Source organism: Centroberyx gerrardi, chromosome 1 (assembly GCF_048128805.1).
Source record: "Centroberyx gerrardi isolate f3 chromosome 1, fCenGer3.hap1.cur.20231027, whole genome shotgun sequence".
NCBI classification, from domain to species: Eukaryota; Metazoa; Chordata; class Actinopteri; order Beryciformes; family Berycidae; genus Centroberyx; species Centroberyx gerrardi.
The window spans coordinates 16,772,454-16,791,898 of record NC_135997.1 but is presented as its reverse complement, the minus strand read 5'-3'; the positions used below and the strand labels follow the sequence as shown (position 1 = coordinate 16,791,898).

The following is a 19,445-nucleotide window of genomic DNA, read 5'->3' as shown; positions in this document are numbered from 1 at the left end:
CCAGCAGTTTTTGGGGTCCAGAGGACTGGAGCTGGAAGCCACTGACCTAGGGCCTTTAGAGAGAGATAGAGATAGAAAGCGATACACTCCATTGGCACTGGCACACCCCATTATATGAACCAAGCGCATCTCCTTGTCAAACTCAGGTGCAGCTTGCTGTCCCAAACACCACTGTTATAAAGGTCAGAGAGATCATGCTCAGCCTTTCTCTGCACTCCAACCCCACAACCAGTACCCAGTGTACTGTGTGTCCGTACAGACCAGCCTGACTTGGTTGCATTGATGTCTTTATATTTATGATTGTTCATGATTGTTTTGGTGCATAACTGCATCTGTTTACGTCTCTGTAACCAATATTTCACTTATTCACATGGGCTCGAAACCCCGGCATCTCTGTTTGCAGCTATTTTTTTAGAAATGTTTGCATCTGTCAAAGTCAGTCGTGTTAACAGAGCCTGATGGCAAAGTTTGCACATCCAAGAAATGTGCAACCGCACTTACTTAAAAATAGACAGTAATGACAATACAGTACTACTCAATATAACTCAGACTGCTATCGCTCTGCAGCCACATTTAGCAGGGATTTCCTGGCCACTTGATCTGCCTCTTCGTTCATTGTCACACCAGAGACCGACATGCTAAATCACACATCACATCTGAGAGCTAAAATACAACATAACAGTCCTTTAGTCAAACTGTTTAAGCACTTACACAAGTAAAGGAGCAAAAGGCAGATTTGATGTCAGTAATGATGACAATAAAGATATTAATCTGCATTGATATAACATGCAAAACATAGCTACAAGGGATTGAATAAAAGCAAACTATTTAGTGTCTTGTGAGAAAATTTGCCTATTAACCATTTTGATTATACTAAAATATTCAGAATGCTAAAAAGTCTGATCAGTAGCTACTACTAGGACCATTTGGACAGCGTCAGCGTCTTTTCATCAGAGATCACAATGTCCAAGAAAAAGCAGGGGAAGTAGAGCCCACTGGCATCTCAGTTTCACGCTTTCTCATTCACACACATACACACACACACACACACACACACACACACACAGATCACATGACAGGACAAACAGCCTTGTTTAATCTCTTGTTCGTTTGAGCTCTGCTGGAGACAGGGAGGAGGAAGAGGTCCAGGAAGGGAAGGGATAAGCAGTGGGAGGAGGAACTGGATAAAAGGTATCCGCATTGTGTACACACCCACAAATGAAAAATACTCACACAATTCTATAATGCACTTGTGCGTACACACCCACACTTTGATCATACAAAAATAGCAATGCTGTTAGATGAAAACCTTGCTCCTTGGTTGCTAGGGTCATGAAACTCGCTCGGGTTCATAAGGGATGATGCAGACTTTCAATTCAAATGAAAAATGAAAACTACCAAAATTGGATTTGAGACATTTTCTGGTAAGAATGATCATTGCACCTCTGCGGCTCTGAAAATAACTGCTGGACTTACCAAAGATTTCTCCAGTGTAAATGTGGGAGGTATCAACGGGTGTCTTCTCTCCTGATACCTCTATGATGAGATCTGGGGAAAACAGGGTCGTATCCCTCTTCATCCGCAAGTTGAAATGCCTAAAGAGAAGAACATAAAAAAATGTCTTAGTAAAGCCCTCAGATTCCATGTAGTACCTCTAACATTTTGCCTCATACTTGTGTAAATAGCAATGCAGCAGATATGGAAAAAAAGATGAGAAAGCAACAAAGAGAAAAAAGAAAAAAAGAGAACAAAGAGAACAAAAGATGAGAGCAAGCAAAAAAGCCTTACAACTAATGTCTCCAAACACAAGCAGATGAGATTTTCTTCATTTCAGAGGCCTTCAGCAACAGGAAGAAAAAGCCAGGGAAACAACCTTAATTCTTTTCTCACAGGGGGAGGTGTGTGTGGAGGAATTTTTTAATGAATTGACAGGTTCTTGGTGCAACACTGAGCTCATGGTTCAGTTTGATACACAATACATGTTTCAACATTTACAATATCAGATTAACAGTAGGAGGCCCTAATAATGATACATTTTTAATTTGGCATTTTTTCAGTTGCTTCCACAAAAAACATCATGAAATAATTTTATTAAGTGGAGCAATAACAAAATAGAATGCAAATTAAACTGCTCACATGCTCTTTCTGTTTGCCAGCCAGATAAGCATTAGCCACCAAGTGCAAAGTTGCATTTGGCTTCAAAGACTGGATGAAACAATATTTTCAGGACAGCACAATACACACTGCTACACAGGTAATATGCAGTCAGGCCAACAGCGTTCAGAGTCTCACTAAGATGACCATCCATGGTACATACTGTAGGTCCATTGTACATATAAGTGGGCAAAGCAGGACTTTGACTTCAACAGCTAATATTCTCAGATTTCTTGGGTCACATCCAATCATAGCTTCAACACTGCCATAAAATGTTTTGAATCCATTGTGGTTTGAGAAAGAAATACAAAGCAAACTGAAATGCAGCATAGATTCAAGAATATCTACCCATGGTTCTGTACCTACCAACTTATATGATCAATACATAAGCTACAGCATCTGCTCACACACCTCTCTCTCACACACACACACACACACACACCCCAACAGACAGCAGACGGAGATCACCCGGCTGGTTGGAAAATTAGGCCGATTTTCAGACTTTCATTTCTAAATGTGGCACAGTATTTTTAGAGCTTTGACGGCAGAAAGACAGCTGTGTGCGAGGCGAGCTTTTACCAGAATCCCTCACTGCCTGGCAATCAGAGACAAAGTGAACATGCACAGAGTACAGCGTGAGAGGAACTGTCCAGGGTTGGATGGGTGAAAACAGATGAGCATATAAGAAAGCAAATGAGATGGACAAGGTGATGAGAAGAGGGAGTAAGAGGTCGTACACAGAGGGAGAGAACAGATTGTCTCGATGGGTGTGCCCCTTTTCAGTCACAGATATGGTCTGGTGGCTACAGCACATAACAAGCCTCTCTGAAGTGAACTAGCAAAGGCAGATGCTTGTAATTACGGACAGTGCTGCAGAGTGGAGGGCAGCGGTAGCTTAAAGGTTAGCGACTCCAGCTTGTGACTGGAAGGCTGCTAGTTCAAATCCTGGTACCAGCTGGAGAGAAACTAGGTGGGTGAATTGAATGAGTAATGCCTTCTCCTTCCTTTAAAAATACCATCATTATACCCTTGAGCGATGCACTTAACCACCAACTGCTTCATTGGCATTGCTCCAACATTAGAATATTATGGTTGTGTTGAGCAGCTACCAGTTGGGAATATGTTTGTGTGAATGGGTAGCGGGGCATTGTAGAAAAGGTATGTGTGTTCGGCCAAAACAGTCTTGAATAAATGAGTTGAAAACAGTGCAACGGACAGGTAGGTTCTACAATCTTGGTGAAGCTTTGGAAAGAGACCTAAAACATACTGCTTTCTCAAAAAGTATGGTTTCATTTGATGTTGAGACTGATAATGAATAGCAATCACTGTAAAAGATTGAATTAGACTGAATAAGATTTGGCTTCCAGCTATTCACATTGTCAACAAAGTGACTAAATCCCCACAACAGCGGCGTGGCACCTTATTCTCATCCTTATTCGCATGCTTATTTGATTTGGTTTTAAACAGGTGGCCAGTCATTCAGACACATCCATCATCCATCAGCACAAAAACAAGGTTTCCTTGGTTTAAATGTCAATAGCATTTTTCTTCATGAGATTAAAACATGAGTGGTTTCCAAGATTTGTCCAATCACTGGAAAAATAGTTATAGTTGAAGAACAGAATGACTCTTCTTTCAAGCAGCTGAATGTACACATTCAAACAGATGTGAATGGTTGGTGCAAACTGGCCAATTTCCAATGAATTGATTGGAAAAAGTTGAAAAAAGGTACAAAAGTGTACAGCACACCAAAAAAAAAACATTTTTCAAATCATCCAAAAAATAGCAGCAAATGTTCTTTTCCCTGAGACGAACCACCCCTTTGAGTCTGAGTCAGCTTTAATCATGCCTATTGTGGAATCTCATCATGCAAACCTCCACGGGCCTGTCCCATGAAGCAAGATTAGTGGGTCTGCAAGCCAACTTTGGGCTTAACCCTCAGCTTTTACGGTGGCTCACTTGTAAGAGGGGTACATCACCGTGATAATTTAGGCTGCACACCTAACCGGTAGCCTGCACCCATATTTCCATCAGTACACCCCTAGGGAACTTGAGGCGGACTTTGTGAAGAGAAAATCTTCTCACAGCCTCAATGTGACAACACAACATTGTATCACTGAAAAGTATACCCACTGTGCCTTAATGACGGGGCAGTGATGAGACTGTTTACTTACGCATTTACACTATCTGCAGTTTTCCTCCAGCAATCCTCTCCAGCCTTGGCAGCAGCATTACTTTTAGCTGTTATGATTTTGTATTGCTCATATTTATTCATTATAATAGTCTGCTTAATGTGTTGGAATTGTCGGCAGCAGATGTTTACATAACCCCACAATTATTTATAGTCTAGTTTATTACTTTTATCATTTTATTTTTCCTAGCTTTTTTTTTTTATATTGTAGTTGTGTGTTTATATTCCATTTTCTTTCCCTGCTGAATCCTATTACTTTTGCTGCTGTAACAACATGCTGTCTATGTTGCATGTGATTGGCTATTTGTTATCAACACCGTCCCTTTTTTATGTGAACATGCTCATAGCTGGATTAGAAAATAGTGAGTTGACAGAGCGAGTTGATAACCACCTTTTATGAGACCAGTTAGCTGGGATTGCCATTGGTACATTTTGTGAAGCCAGCTATCGCAAAGATACCCGAATGTACAGAGGGTATAGCTTGTAGGTTTAAAGGGGAATACCACCCATTTGAAGAATTCACATGTTATTCCTGGGCCCCAGAACAGTTCAATCAATACTTGTAAATGTGCACCACTCTTTCCTAAAGCTAGAAACTGGAGAACTAGCCCTTTGAATTTGTGATGTCACTGGGATGTAAAATCTGGCACTGATCCACAGACAATAAACGAGGCACTGAATTTGTGGAGCCATAAGATTTGTGTTTGAGTTCTTGCACCCAAATGAGGTTTAAGTTCTGGTACATTCCTGTTATCAGTACTAGAATTCTGGTGTGACAACTCAACTCAGCAATTTATGGCTCTACAAAGTCACTGCCCCATTCATTGTCTATGGAGCAGCCCCTGATTTTACTGTACATCCCAGTGACATCAAAAATTCAAGGGGTTCCCTCTCTGATGTCTAGCTTTAAGAGTGGTACAAGTTCACAAATATTGACTGAACCATCCTGGGGCCCAGAAATAAAGTGAATTCTTAAAATGGGTGGCAGTTCCCTTTAAAAAAAAAAAAAGTCAGTGAATGCAGTCTAATTTTCTGAGCCAACAGCTCATTACTATGTATGAGAAAACCCTACAAACAGCACAGCTATCGTCACAGTCACGCAAGTACCTAAAAGGTAGGTAGGTATGAGAGGGTTAGGTAATGGTGTGTGTGTGTGTGTGTGTGTGTGTGTGTGTATGTGTGGCCCAGGACAAAAATTCAAGTTATGAACAAGGCAGAGAGCCAAAGGAATTTGCAATGATATCCCTGTAATACCAAAGTGGGCCAGCACAGCTTTGCAGATCTTATCCATCTGTGTGTGTGTGTGTGTGTGTGTGTGTGTGTGCATGTGTGCGTGCGTGTGTGCGTGTGTGTGTGTGTGTATATGTGTGTGTGTGTGTGTGAGAGAAAAAAAGAGACAGAAAATGACTGAGTGAGAGAGGGAGGTATGGTAGAGGGTCTCAGGGGTAAGAACAGATTTGTCTCCAATGACTTGCATATACAACACACTGAAACATGTCGTTCTAGAGCCCCAGCAACACACACACCTTGTGACAGTGTCTGGTAGTGGTGTGTGTGTGTGTAAAAGGGCATTTAAATTCATTTAAATGCCCTGATTTAATTACCTGTCCATCTTGTTATGTTCATCTGAATAGGCAGCAAGGTGCATGCCTGGCCTCCTCCAGACATTAATTAATCCATTTTTTTTTCCATTTCATTCGGATTACACTAGTGAATCATAGTGTAAACTGTGCTATTACGACAATTTTAAATTAAACTCCATTGAACCATGTTAAAAAAATGGGATAAGTCATTATGGGTCCACACCCAACCTTACAAAAACATAACCATATTGACCTCTGAGCTTTTCCTCCTCTCTTAACCAGCTCTTTCCTCCCAGTCTCTGTACCACTCCCAATTCCTAAACTTAGAGGCATGCCTATCTGAAGTCAAACAGTGGATGTCCCTGGACATCCTTCTTCTCAGTGTCGACAAAACAGATGTTGGTTATTAGACCAGCTGGGCACAGCTATCTGTTTGAGAACACTAAATGCTAAATTTTGATAATTGCGTGATTTCCCAGAGTCCTTCTATCAAAATTCTTTCTTCTCTTTCCTTCTCTCTCATTCAAGTTGCATATGAAGGATATTACTAAAACTGTGTTTCACCATCTTCGCAATATTGTTAAAATTTAACCTATATTAACAACGGCAGACGCGGAAATTGTAGTACGTGCATTTGCATCGTTGAGACATGATTATGTCCTGTGTTCCAGTTTACCTAATGCCTGCCGATGGGAGTGTAGTTTGCGTGTCTGTGTGCACCCGTTTGTCTGCTGTATGTATGGGTGCATCTATCAATCAATCCATCTACGTATCTTTTCATTTCAGGCACTGGGCAGTATCAGTGTCCTTTGTGGTCCCGACACTTCGTCCCTCCTCTCCTCTGGTGGTAGTTGTTGTCCATGGGGACCAAGACGGCGCTGATGTCCCTGCACTTATGATAATTATGATGGTGATCTAAAGCACCATCCAGTAACATGACTGCATATATTTCTAGCTTGGGTGGCCCAAGTGGGAATCGAACCCTTAACCCTAGCAGTGTTAATGCCATGCTCTAACCAATGAGCTATACAGGACCACAAACACTGGAAAGCTGAGACACATAGAAATTTGACAGAAAAAGGATTGATTGGAAAAACTCATATCCCTTTGGGCCCAGCAGTAATTCAGCTCATCTCAGTCTAGTAGATGTGGAGGGAGGGGCAACACACAATATTATCTTTAATCATTCAGGCACAGAGCAGGTGCATGCCAGATAACCTGAACAAACACAAACCATACAGCTGCCATGCAAAACATCAACTGCAGACTCAGACCAAAAGCGAGGAACCTAATCCCTCTAAACAACAAGACTAGGTGTACCTAGTCCCCATTCTGGTTTGTGCACTCATTGTGTGTAGTGATTAAAGGGGCAGTAAACACATTACAACCCGACATGGTCTTGATTGGATCCTCTCATTTAAGAATTACTGCAATCCTCAGGCAAGGTTGCAGCATTTGTACTGACACACCCACTGGAAAGTGGGTTTACCTCATTTGACTTAAAGAAGCTAGTGTTGGCCAATCAGGGTCCAGCATTGTGACTGTTCTGCCTGTGAGGACTTAGTCTTCAAATTCATTCAATTTAACTGATGAAGAACATTATCGTTATCCTGAGCCAAGGTATATTTGGCAACAAAATCATGAAAACTGAATGTGGGACCCTTAAGTAATGATGTTTATATTTCAGAGTCTCTGGATCAGCATACAGTTGCCTGTAATTGACACAAATAATAAAGTCATATTTTCACTGCAGAGATGCGTGAGCTAGTTAATTAGAGCAGATATCCAACAGAAACGTCTAGTGAAGAGGTAATATATCAAGATTCAAAATACCGTAATAATGCTTTCAGACAATAAATATGTAGGGAGAGCAGTCACAGTTCTCTTCAATTATCTTTTTATCATTATTTTTGAAGCAACAGTCCACTGAAAGACACAGACATTTCGGGCAATGGCTTCCTCAGCGTGTGTGTAATAATGCTTTGTCATTTACTTTTTTGGCTCAAGGTGCACAGTGTCATGCGATGCCAGTCGCTCGCTCATCGTGCCAGGTGGTGTCACATAAAACTCTGAAATACGGGAATGAAGTTCTACTGGCCCCGCCTTTAAACAAGAGAGTATTCCAAATGTGTCTCAGGCTCCCATAAGAGTGTAATGCTCTGCTCAGTGAATTAGAGGACGAATTATGTCATGAGGAAAAGCACATGAAAATATGTGTGCACCCATGCTGTGCTTTCTTTGTAATCCTCTTGTTACTGTAAGCACGGTGTCAAAGACAAAAAAGGCATCACATGAGATGCATATGACCTACTAGCTTCCCAGAAAACCAGGGGAATGGAATGAATAGTTCATTGGTAAGCTCTTTACCAGGCATCTCCAGTGTGATCATCACGTGGCTTGACCTCAGGTTGGAGGAACATTCCGCAGATATGACTCAAATGAGGTTCACTTCACATTACTCACTCAATATGAACCATTTATTGATTGTACCACATCCGCCTGTCCTCCCATGGCTGTTCAGTCCACAACAGGCCAAAACAAGGTCTCTCATGTTGACTACAAGTATGATTGGACAATTTCAGATTAAATCTTTGAAAGACAGTTGTCTAGAATGATTTCCTTTGAAGTAATCTACATCTGGCTCCCTTTTTTAATCAACTGCCTTTAGTGTAGGCTATCAAAACTCTGTTTCTGTCTCTGTCTTTCCTAAAACCGAAAAAAAGCATCCACTGAGTATATTTTTTGGCCATCCACTGTCTCTGAAACAGAAGTAGAACTCCCCATTTTCACATAAAGTTTCTGTGAGCCAGGCAAGAAAGAGCCTTTGTAAGTACTACTGCAATCATCACCACTCCTTCCATTGTTTTCATCGTCATCCCCTCCACATATATATGTGGAGATTCCAAACTTCAGCGATGTCTCATCAACACGTCACTCAACTGCCTGTTGTGTCTGCTGTTCTGGACAGATTAGCCCGGCCTTGGCCTACCTCCTGCCCCATGCCATGTTTCTTTCTGGTATCTCTACATCTCAACAACGCAGTGACAGGCCTCTCCTTAAGTGTTGGCTAAAACATTTGAATCCCAACCAGCCGCAGGGGTGCTGCTCTGTCGCTGACCCTGCGCTCTGACCAATAATGTATCATATTATTGACGGCTGGATGGATGAGGTATACTGGCTGAATGTGAATGGCTAAACTGTAAAATGTGTTTTATGGTCTGGTCCTCTCCAACATGTGCAGTGACTTGAACGCACTCACTGAAAGCAACTGGTCAAGGCCAGTGCCGTCTCCAGTCCATCAGTTAGCCCCTGCCTGTGCGCTCCTTTAACCTGTTCTGTCACAGCAGCCCATGTGAAATATGGGGGAAGAGCCAGGACGAGAGGGGTAATTCCTCCTGAGCCACTCAGGGACTCAGCACACTATTAATATCTACTTTAGCCACGGATGCTTAGCATGGGCATGTGTGTTTAAGAGGACGAGAAGGGCTGAAGAAGTGAAAACAGACTTAGGCCTAATACACTGAAGGCATACGTACAGAGATGGGATGAGAACATGAACTAGAGAAGAAAGAAAAGAGAAATTGAGAGAAAGAGAGAGACAGCACAATTTGAGGAGGATAAGAACAGAAACCTTTGCGAGCGTGAGATAGCAGATGAAGCCAAGAGAAGGAGAACAGTGAAAGGAAAAGGACAATGTGGGCATGAGTGAGCAAAAAGAAAACAAAAGGAGCGGAGGAGAGAAACATTGCACGTAATGTGGAACAAAGAGAGCGCAGTGTGACCTATTCTTTGAAGCCAGCATTGCAGCACAGAGATGATCTGAGAATAGATTTAATATAACTTCCTCTGTTTGCTATTCATCCTGGCACACCCATTACAGTTCCTGGCCTCTCCCCGCCTTATTAATGGCCTCTGCAACAATCAATATGACCTCATGACTTCATCTATTCCCCCTCATAACAAGCTAGATCTTGCCATGCATCAACCATGGCACACTGGTCACAGCCACAGCTGAATCCACAAGCAGGCCATTTAGTTAGAAATCTAATCGGCATTATGAGGGAGCTGCACAGCATTCTGATTATTGACTGCCAGCCATTGCTCTGCTGGAGTGAGAGACAATCTAAGCATTTGAGTAAAATGTTTTTGAGAGAAAAGCAATACTGACTGAGAAGCATTTTAGATAACACAAATTTGCCCTTGTTACTTTAACCCTACAATATGCAACTTTTCTGTTGTGACAGGAATACTGCCAAGGCACTCCTTACTACTGATTGTGTATCATTTTGGAGCTATAAGGATTCAAGTTTAGTCTGTTGCATTAATTGGAAGTCGCTCTGTTTAAGAGGGTCACCTAAATGCTTAAAATATGATGTAATATGAGTTATCATTGGTCAGGCCTAACCTTACCTGGATTTGTAATGCTATGTTGTTCATAGGCTTCTTACCCATCAACAGTTAGGGCAAAACGCAACCTAACACAATAGGGATGCACCCATCATAATTGGCCAATAGACATTCTAAATAGTTAATTTCACTGATCACATTGTAGGTGTACATTTGTTGTCTATGCTCATGTGCCATTCGACAGTAATTGAATTTGGTCTTTAATTTCTTAATACAGAACGGGCCCATGCGTTCTTAAGTGGCCTTGCTGTTTTTAATTTCAGAATTGGCGGGAGCGCAGCACAAAGAGAGACATGCAAATTTAATTTTGCTCCTTTCTGAACACAGCATTCTGAGAGTGATGTGAGAGTTATTGTATTAATTCACTATTTTCAACTATTAATAAACACTGACAGTTCACATATTAATTTCTGATGTTGTGCTATGAATTTCATAGTCTATATGATTAGAAACAGTTCAATATATTGGACAGAAGGCATAACTGTGAAGCATCCCAACAGTAGATAACCAAGTGGTTTCGTTTGACTCTTGGGTTTTCACAGGAAAAAGGGTGGAGGTATGTTGGCAAGCAATGGCTCCACTTGTAAAATTGGCCAATGTTTTCTGACTACCCGTATCTTTACCCATATTTTTGTGGCACAATGATTATATTAGATGATGAAACTTTACTTTTATCTTTTTCTCTGGTTTTGTCCAAGAGGAGATCTTCAGGGAGTGTTTTTTTGCTCTTTGAATGGTTTTGTGTATGCATCCAGAGGAGTAACTCCTTTCTGAATAATTGGGATATTCTCTTTTATGTACTTAAACCACTCAAAAAAGTGGTTTAAGCGGTCTCAGCTGTGTTAGCAAGAAAGACAAATTTTAGGTTTTTCTGAGTTCATCTGAGTAACAGATGATAAGAAATGTTGAGCAAGTTTTTGCTAATGTGGCAGTTTAGCCCAAATGAATGAAGCAAAGGGCTTGAGTTCAGAGTGGGCTTTTTCAGCAAGGGTCATACAATAGCTTTAAAAGTTTTAAAAATAGATGGGAACCAGTTTGTAACAAGTAGCCTAGTTGACAATATTTAGCACTTTTCCTGACAAACAGTCAAACTTTTTTTTAAGTTCTTCAAATAGCAGAGAAGGGTAATAAGTAATATATTCAAATGGCTCAAACAGTAGTGGCTATATATCAAATAATAATAATGGTTCTCTATAGGACCATTTAGTCATCAAATGGCCACTGAAAACTAATCTTTTTTAGTGTATCCTATGTTTTCTGAGCATCTATCAGACTCTTATCCTGAGTGATTTATGCCTGGTTCATGCCTTTTTAGTGGCTTGATGTGTGTGAGCTCCGTAAGAATGCAGACATGCTTTCCGTGTACCTTGGCATTCATGCTCATTGCTCTTTCATGACTGCTCACCTGAAAATAATTTGAAAAACTGATTTGGTGACGCTGTAGGAAAATTCAGCTATCCTAACCCTCAATCAGGGAAAAAAACAAAAGCAAAGATTCATCCAGTGGCTCCAGTTCATCGTCGTTCACCCAATGATGGAGGCACATCTACATAACTGTAATGCCATCCACGTTTTAGATTTCAGGTGGCGCACGACCTCATGTGTCACTCTCAAAATGCAGCCAACACGCCCAGTTACTTGAGCTGCAATTACATCACTCTGACCACGCGCCTTCCGCTGTGTTAGTTTCTGCATGAATCATATTAAAATGAGTAAGCAGGTAAGCTTCCATGCTCTGCTCACAGATACTTTGACAGGGACCCAACCTGTGAGTTTTTGTTCATGAGACAGAGAGTGTTTTTTTCAAATGTCTACATTAGGGCTGCACCATTATGGCAAAATGAAAACGTAATCAACCAAATCAGAGCAAGGCGAGAGAATGAATTAAAACTAGGAGAATATTGCGCTAATTGGAAAATGGCTTGATGGTGCCAGTCCCACACAAAAACATGCAGGTAAATAAGCAGGGCTAGCAACAGAGAGAAAGAGGAGAGGTTTATGATCAAGGCAGTGCTGCTCAACTCAAGGCAGCAGCTGACTGATAAATTATTCAGACCTATCCTGAATGCTGAACACACTGACTTCTGACAGTCATACAGCTTGCTCAGTAAGCAGGCCAGCCTCAAGAAATGGGGAGTGCTCAAGCTCAGAATTAGACCATCAGTAGGTTTCTCTCTCTCTTTCTCTCTCTGTAGGTCTCCCTTTCTCCATCCCCTGTCTTCTCACAGATCAACTGGTTAAATTAAAAATACAAGAAGGTAGATTTCTTTTGAAATGGGCTCTAGGACAGTCCATAACCCGCAAATCCTCAAAGCAAACAGAAGAAGACAAAGATGTGCACATACAGGCACCTTCAGGAACACACACATCATCCCTGCCAATCTGTCAGTTCCTCTGAACAAGTCCTAACTTACCTAGGAGAGATAAGAGCTACGGTACAGTGGTCAGGGCGAGGGGATTTATGGTGCATCCTAGAGCAGCACAATTAATAAAATATAATCACATATCGCAATTTTACCAAGTTTCCACAATTAAAAACAGTAGAATATTGGATATCATTTAGAATTTCTGTTATAGTGAAAAACTAGTCAAAATGTTCAGTAAAATAATTTTGTTCCTCAAATCATTAAAGACCCATATTGGAGACTTTAAATTCAGTTTGTCCTGTTGGCAACTTACCTTAAAAGTGCAATAAATTCACTGAAAACATCTTGCCTTCAAAAATTCACAATTTGCACCTGCATTTTCACTATATCTAGCGACTGTCTCAATAACTGTGTGTGTGTGTGTGTCATTTCCATTAACAACAGAGCTTTGATTGACAAGTTGACGACCAATCTCACAAATTTTAAGGAGGAGACCGAGCCATAGTTTGCTTCAACATAGTGTCGCACCATAGCATAGTCAAGGCTTTCATTGTTGTGTATTATTTGATGCAGTTTTATTTATTTATTTATTTATTTTTTTGCATACTTGGCTACCGGGTCCACCTGCTGGTTTCTACAGTTGTGGCTATTGCACGCATTGTTCAAATTCTTTCATCATCCTCTGAATGGAACAAAGTACAAGAAATGAATTAATTCATTAATCGATGTTCCATCCATGTTACATATATATACGCTCAAATGCCCTTGTGGCCTGGTGTATGTGGGTCAGACTGAGCGTGCAAGGTGAGTGCACGCGAAAAAAAAAAAAAGAGGTGAGAATTGCAGAATACAAAACCATCGTACACAATACAAACCTTGACTATGCTATGACGCAACACTATGTTGAAGCAAACCATGGCTCGCTCTGTCTCCTCCCTAAAATTCATAAGCATAGAAAAGGTCAAGCCACCCCCAAGAGGAGGCAACATTACAAGCAAACTACTACGTAGGGAAGCTCTTTGGATTTTCACTCTCAATGCAGCTAACACTGATGGAGTGAATGACCAGCCAAGCCTTACTTGTTTCCTTTAATTATCTCTAGGCCTACAGCCCAGGTACTGTGGAATTCAATCATTTGGAGCACCTTTCGACTAAGAAGACGCTTAGTCGAAATGTCAGTCACCCTCTGGAATCTCATCAAGCAGAAAAACACTGCACTGCTTCAAATTAACGCTGGAATTTCACGTGTTTCATGAGATTGCTGGTATTGCCCCATTGCAAGGAACATAAACTGTATGTAGCTGTATTTCCGTCTGCTTTAATAAAATTGGCGGACACTTTCAATGCACAGACAAACGGAGAGTGTGGATCACGCCATCACTGCTAGGGGCTTGCTAGGAAGCACCATTATGCTGTGCTATAAAGGGAATGCCGGAGAAGTTATTCATCCATCCATGTTCTAACTGCTTATCTGGGTCAGATGCGGTGGCAACGGGGCAAGCAGAGCAGCCCAGATCTCCTTTTCCTCAGCAACTTCTTCCAGCTCCTCCTGGGGATCCCCAGGTGCTCCCAGGCCAGCTAGGAGATATAATCCTTCCAGCTCGTCCTGGGTCTGCCCAGGGTCTCCTCCCAGTCGGTCGTAACCAGTACACCTTCAAAGGGAGGCACCCAGGGAGGCATCCTCATCGGGTGACCAAACCACCTCAACTGGCTCCTCTCAATATAGAGGAGCAGCAGCTCAACACCAAGGTCCTCCCAGATTGCTGGACTCACACTATCACAAAGAGTGAGGCCAGAAATGAAACCTCATTTTGGCTGCTTGTATCTGCAATCTCATTCTGCAGATACGGCAGAACTATTTGTCCAGGAGTGTTACAGTTCTGAACAATCAGGAACCAATACCTAATTCGACACTGGTTCTCAATACTCAAACCTACCAGTGCATTATTGTAATAAACAGTGGCTCATCACAAATTCATCACACACATGCCTGTCTTCACTGCTCCTAGAAGGACCTGTCCAGAAGAAAACAACAGAGAACTTGTCCTTTATGGAGACCAACGCTCAGCTCTATTCAATCAGCCAACGCTGCTGACTCTTTTTTGTCAAGTTTTGTTTTTGTTATTTGTTGTTGTTTTGTCACTCAGCAGTTACACATACTCCTGTTGGTTGACCTCTGGCATGCGGTATCACTTTGGCTTATCAAGTTAATCCTGTCCTGGGATAGATGGACAGGAGAATTGCCAGAAATACACACTCACCCTCACACATATAAAGAAACATGAACACTGGATGAATAGTGGCCTAGGATAACACAGTAAATTGACTCCAGGAAAGGGCCTCCTGCCACTGTAACCGCTGTAAGCTAGCACTGAGAGCTAGCTGGAGAATGCTATTAGCTCTAAAATGAATACTGTTGTGCTATTAGGTCTAAACTGTACACTGCTGTGCTCTTATCATTGCCAAGTAATCCATCATTTCTTTGTTAGTTTGACTGTCTGACAAATGAGTCTGATTCCTGCAAAGCTAGACACTAAACTGAAACTTCCATTGTGTCACTCACACCACCATTGTATTGGCCATTGCTTGACTAGTTTTTGGCATCTCTCTCTGTAAAAGGCCCTCCATAGAGAGAACCGTCTGCCCTGCCTCGTCCGGTCGTCACCTGATCCAGCCACAAACACTCATGTGAGTGGGAATACACAAGAAAGCTTTTCTCTTGTTACAACAAACCTCTATAGTGCCACACAGCCCTGCCTTGGGTTTCACAGATGGGAGAGTGTGTGTGTGTGTGTGTGTGTGTGCGTGCGTGTGTGTGTGTGTGTGTGAGGGAGAGTGTGTGTGCGTGCGTGTGAGTATGTGCGCGGCCGTGCATATGCGCATGTGGAGAGGAAGTCACAAGCAAACCCACTGAAGTCAGTAAGGATTTGAGGAGTAAGATAAAAGCTTTATGGCCACTGGCTGGTTTCCATCCATCTCAAAGCCCGGCTAACTTGAGCCTCTCTCTGTGTCTACAGACCGCCAGCAACACAGAGCAACTTGGCTGCTGGGTAATCTCACTCCCACAGTAACTCTGAAGTGGCCATGTGCACTTGCAAACCTTTAACACTATAAATTAGCAATTTACCCATAGATGAACATTTATACGATATTTACATTTCTGTTCTTACATTGTGTTTTGTGTTTATGTGTTATTACAGAATAGCCACATTATGTAATTGTGAGGCATACTAAAAAATTTGACCAAGTTTATATCTTCATCTCCATGGCATAATCAGTTAACCTGGTTACTTAAGTTGCTGGCAAGTCTGTACTCACAGCCACAGTGTCATTCAGCCTCTAGCACCACATGAGCCACGTCATGGCTTTAAAGTTGGTGTGCTGGTTCGTTGGCTAAGGTGGGGAACTGAAAACACCTACCAACAATCCGATAATAACAATTATATTACTATTATGGAAAACACAAATTCTGGAAATTCTGACATTGTGCAAGAATGAATGAACAAAACAATTAATGTGTCTTGCTACAAGATCCTCATTATACCATGGCTGGATGAAGTAACTTAAAGCAACAGGAAACTGAAATCTGTGATTTGTCAAGAGTTCCACACCCTCCTCATCCTGATTTAGATCCAAGGACACTTCGGCTACCTCTTCAAAAAACAGTGTTTATATCCAATAAATCACCTTTCTGGTCTCTCAAATCTGGAGAATGGGTAAAAAGATATTCAACTTTCACCTCAGGAGAAGATAAAGGCCATTAAAACCCACTTTCCCAGGGCCTTAAGATAAATAACATATGTGGCCTTGGAAACCCCTTAATGTCAAGACCACTCCATGTATTATTACCACAGGAAGGCATTCTTTGTAAAGGTCACACTGGGGACTTATGAGGACTGTTTACAAATGCAACAAAGACCCGACGGCTTATAAAATAAGACGCTGAAAGTTGTTCGTAATTACCTCACAAACATAGTCAGCACCTGCTGTTTCTACGAGGCTGACGGTGACAAGGGCACAAAAGGACAGAAAAGCATCAGTTTGACAGGGATTTGATAACCCACAATAGATGGTGAAGGGGAAAGGAGAGGGAGCTTGCTGAAAATGACAGGGCTGCTGGGATAAACTATTTTCAGGGCAAATAAAGACAAAGGGAGAAAGGCAAATGCAGGTAGATATGAGAGCAAGAGAGAGGGGGATAGAGGGAAAGACCTTCCCTGCTAGTAGGGATACTGCCTGCAGCCGCAGAGCTGCGCTGGGATCACAAGACAGTGTGTACATGGTGAAGCACATGTACACATCAGAGGCAGCAGCAATCTACGGATGTATTGGAGGTGAGTCAAGACAAGCCAGCTATAGAGAAGCTACATTTTCTACATCATGTCCTGGGGCACTGTGTAATTATAAGCTCTGGTCTAGTGCAGCAGGGCAGACTACTGTGAGGGATGACTGAGGGCTACAGTCACTGACATAAAGACCAGCCTGCCTATCCAGCACAGACAGCAGATGTGGAAGCCTCATTTAAAATTGGCACAACCAAGAGAAGGAGACTGATATCCACCTGGGCTCCAGAAGAGAAAAAAAAAAAAGGCTTGTATAAAAGTTTAGGTGCCTGAATATGTGGTGGACTTATCCTACATTTTTACATTCTATTTTTGTATTGACATCTCTGTTTGTGTACATTCACTTTATTCAGAGACCACTAGACTATTTATTTTAGGGGCAGTAACCTCCTTTGCAGTTCATGCACAAAAATCACCAAACATCAATTGTTTCTTTACATCTTACCTCACTCATGGAAACTCAACCATCTAAGACTTAATAGACTCTGAGTTAGTCTGACTCAGTAGGATCGATTAGGCAATAGCATTGTTTGCAGCCTGATACACAAATTATTAGCCCACATTTCACAACATCTGCTTGTCCTTTGCCATGATGAAATTTAAACGGGGCTGTTGTTAGAACATCCTAGGTGTCGTTTGGCAATACCATCATTCTCTGACGACCAAGTTAATACAGTCATTTCTAAAAGTATACAATGCCTGACAATGTCCTCGCAAGCATTGTTAAGCAGCATGTGTAAAAGGCAATGGGTTGCAGGAGCACAGGATGGCAGGAATTCATGGAAGAGAGAGATTAAACAGGGCAGCAGTTTATTCACCGAGTTATTTTGTCACAAAATCAGATTTTGTTTTGCCTTGGACCTCGTAAACTATATTTTCACTTCCTAAATATTCTGCAAAGGAACACAAACCACTGGTAGCTAACGCAAAATTAACTTTTATTTTCTTAATTCACCACTTCAAGACATTTTACTTGCACACTTTCTGCTACAGCCTGCTATCACATTATACCATGCGACAAGAACTCCACAGACGCAAATCTGAGGATGTTTAAAAAGTGTTACTGCCTGAAGTAATCTAATGTTTCCAAAACAGGGATGGCGCCACTATATTCAAACTAACTTGGCCTTGACAAGAACTCATCTCCAATTGCATGTTTGTAAAAACGGAATCGGAAAAGGGTGGAAAAGACGCAAGGGTGCTCCACTGTCAGAAGTAGGATTAAAGGCAAAGGGAAAGTTCTGGTTAAAGCTTGCAGTAATGTGGTTAGTCTGGTCTGTCTAGAGCTTCAGATAACCACAGTGCTGCCGCTGGGTCTCCCAGAGGAGCCTGTGCTGTCAGGGCCGGTGTCTGTTACACAAGGTAACAGAAGCCACTCAACAAGGTCATCCATGTTCCCTCCAACTTCTCACCACGACCAAAATCTCACACATCTCCTGCACGCTGTCCTGCGCCAAGACAGCAGTGTGCACTTTCTCCACATGAAGGCCTTTCTGGAACACTTGTGACATACAGGCTCTACTTTTGAGTATTTATGCAACCGCTCAATGTTCTAGCACTGTTTATCAGTATCTTGGGCTAAGCTACAGTTCTTTCCATAACCTGATGCTTCCAACAAGGAAATAATCTAATCTAGTCATATAAATATAAATGATATGTCACATCTAACCAAAATATCATTTATGCTATTATTGGGAGAATAGTGGGAGAACTTCCTTTCCTTAATAAGATTCACATGCTTTGCTTGACCTGCTAATTGTTTATGCAAATGCAGGTCAATTATCACAAACTGTCATGGCAGGGTAATCACAAAAGGCACCGCTAAGCATGCAATACGGTCTAAATTATTAGCTAATGGGTTTAAATAACACAACTCTGCCCAGAGCAATGGAATCAAGCATAAATGGGAAGTAAAAACTGTGCAGGTAAACTGTATTGAAATAAAAAGTACTCTACATTATTCCTGAGAATATACTTGAGTAAGAGTACAAGTACAATATTTATCCTTAGATCCACTCAATAAAATGATTGCTGCTTTTTTACAGAAAATATTGCTGAGTAGATTGTAAGCAGTGAACACAAATTCATTAAAAAAAAAAAAAGATCAAGCTGCATGGTGTGAGGTTAAGTTAGAAAGCAGGATGGGAGTGTGAATGAGTGTGGAGGAAGGTGTGTGTGTTTGTGTTTGCACTTTAACTGACCTTCCATGAGCATGGAAGTCCAGCTGCAGGGTCCTGTCCTGGGGAGAGACCGCCCTCTTGGCTCTCTGGTGGCTGCTGTGCAGGGCTTCTGTGTCGTACGACAGGCCCTCATAATGCCGGATGTATTTGTTCAAAGGTTTCCCACTCTGACCTGAAACAGAGTTCAGTGGTTGATCAAAACAAATTAGAAATCAAACATT

The 19,445-nt window shown here is 41.7% G+C and overlaps 1 protein-coding gene across 1 annotated transcript in view; it reads right to left on the bottom strand.

Annotated features, from left to right (window-relative positions):
* The window catches only part of adam10a (ADAM metallopeptidase domain 10a), a 52,449-nt gene that overhangs the window by 22,709 nt on the left and 10,295 nt on the right, over nucleotides 1-19,445 (bottom strand). Inside the window, exons 2-3 of the mRNA XM_071903661.2 lie at nucleotides 19,246-19,396; nucleotides 1,477-1,595 (exon numbers count right to left, since the gene is read on the bottom strand). Of these exons, the coding sequence (XP_071759762.2) occupies nucleotides 1,477-1,595; nucleotides 19,246-19,396 (270 nt within the window). The remainder of the gene's footprint in view (nucleotides 1-1,476; nucleotides 1,596-19,245; nucleotides 19,397-19,445) is intronic.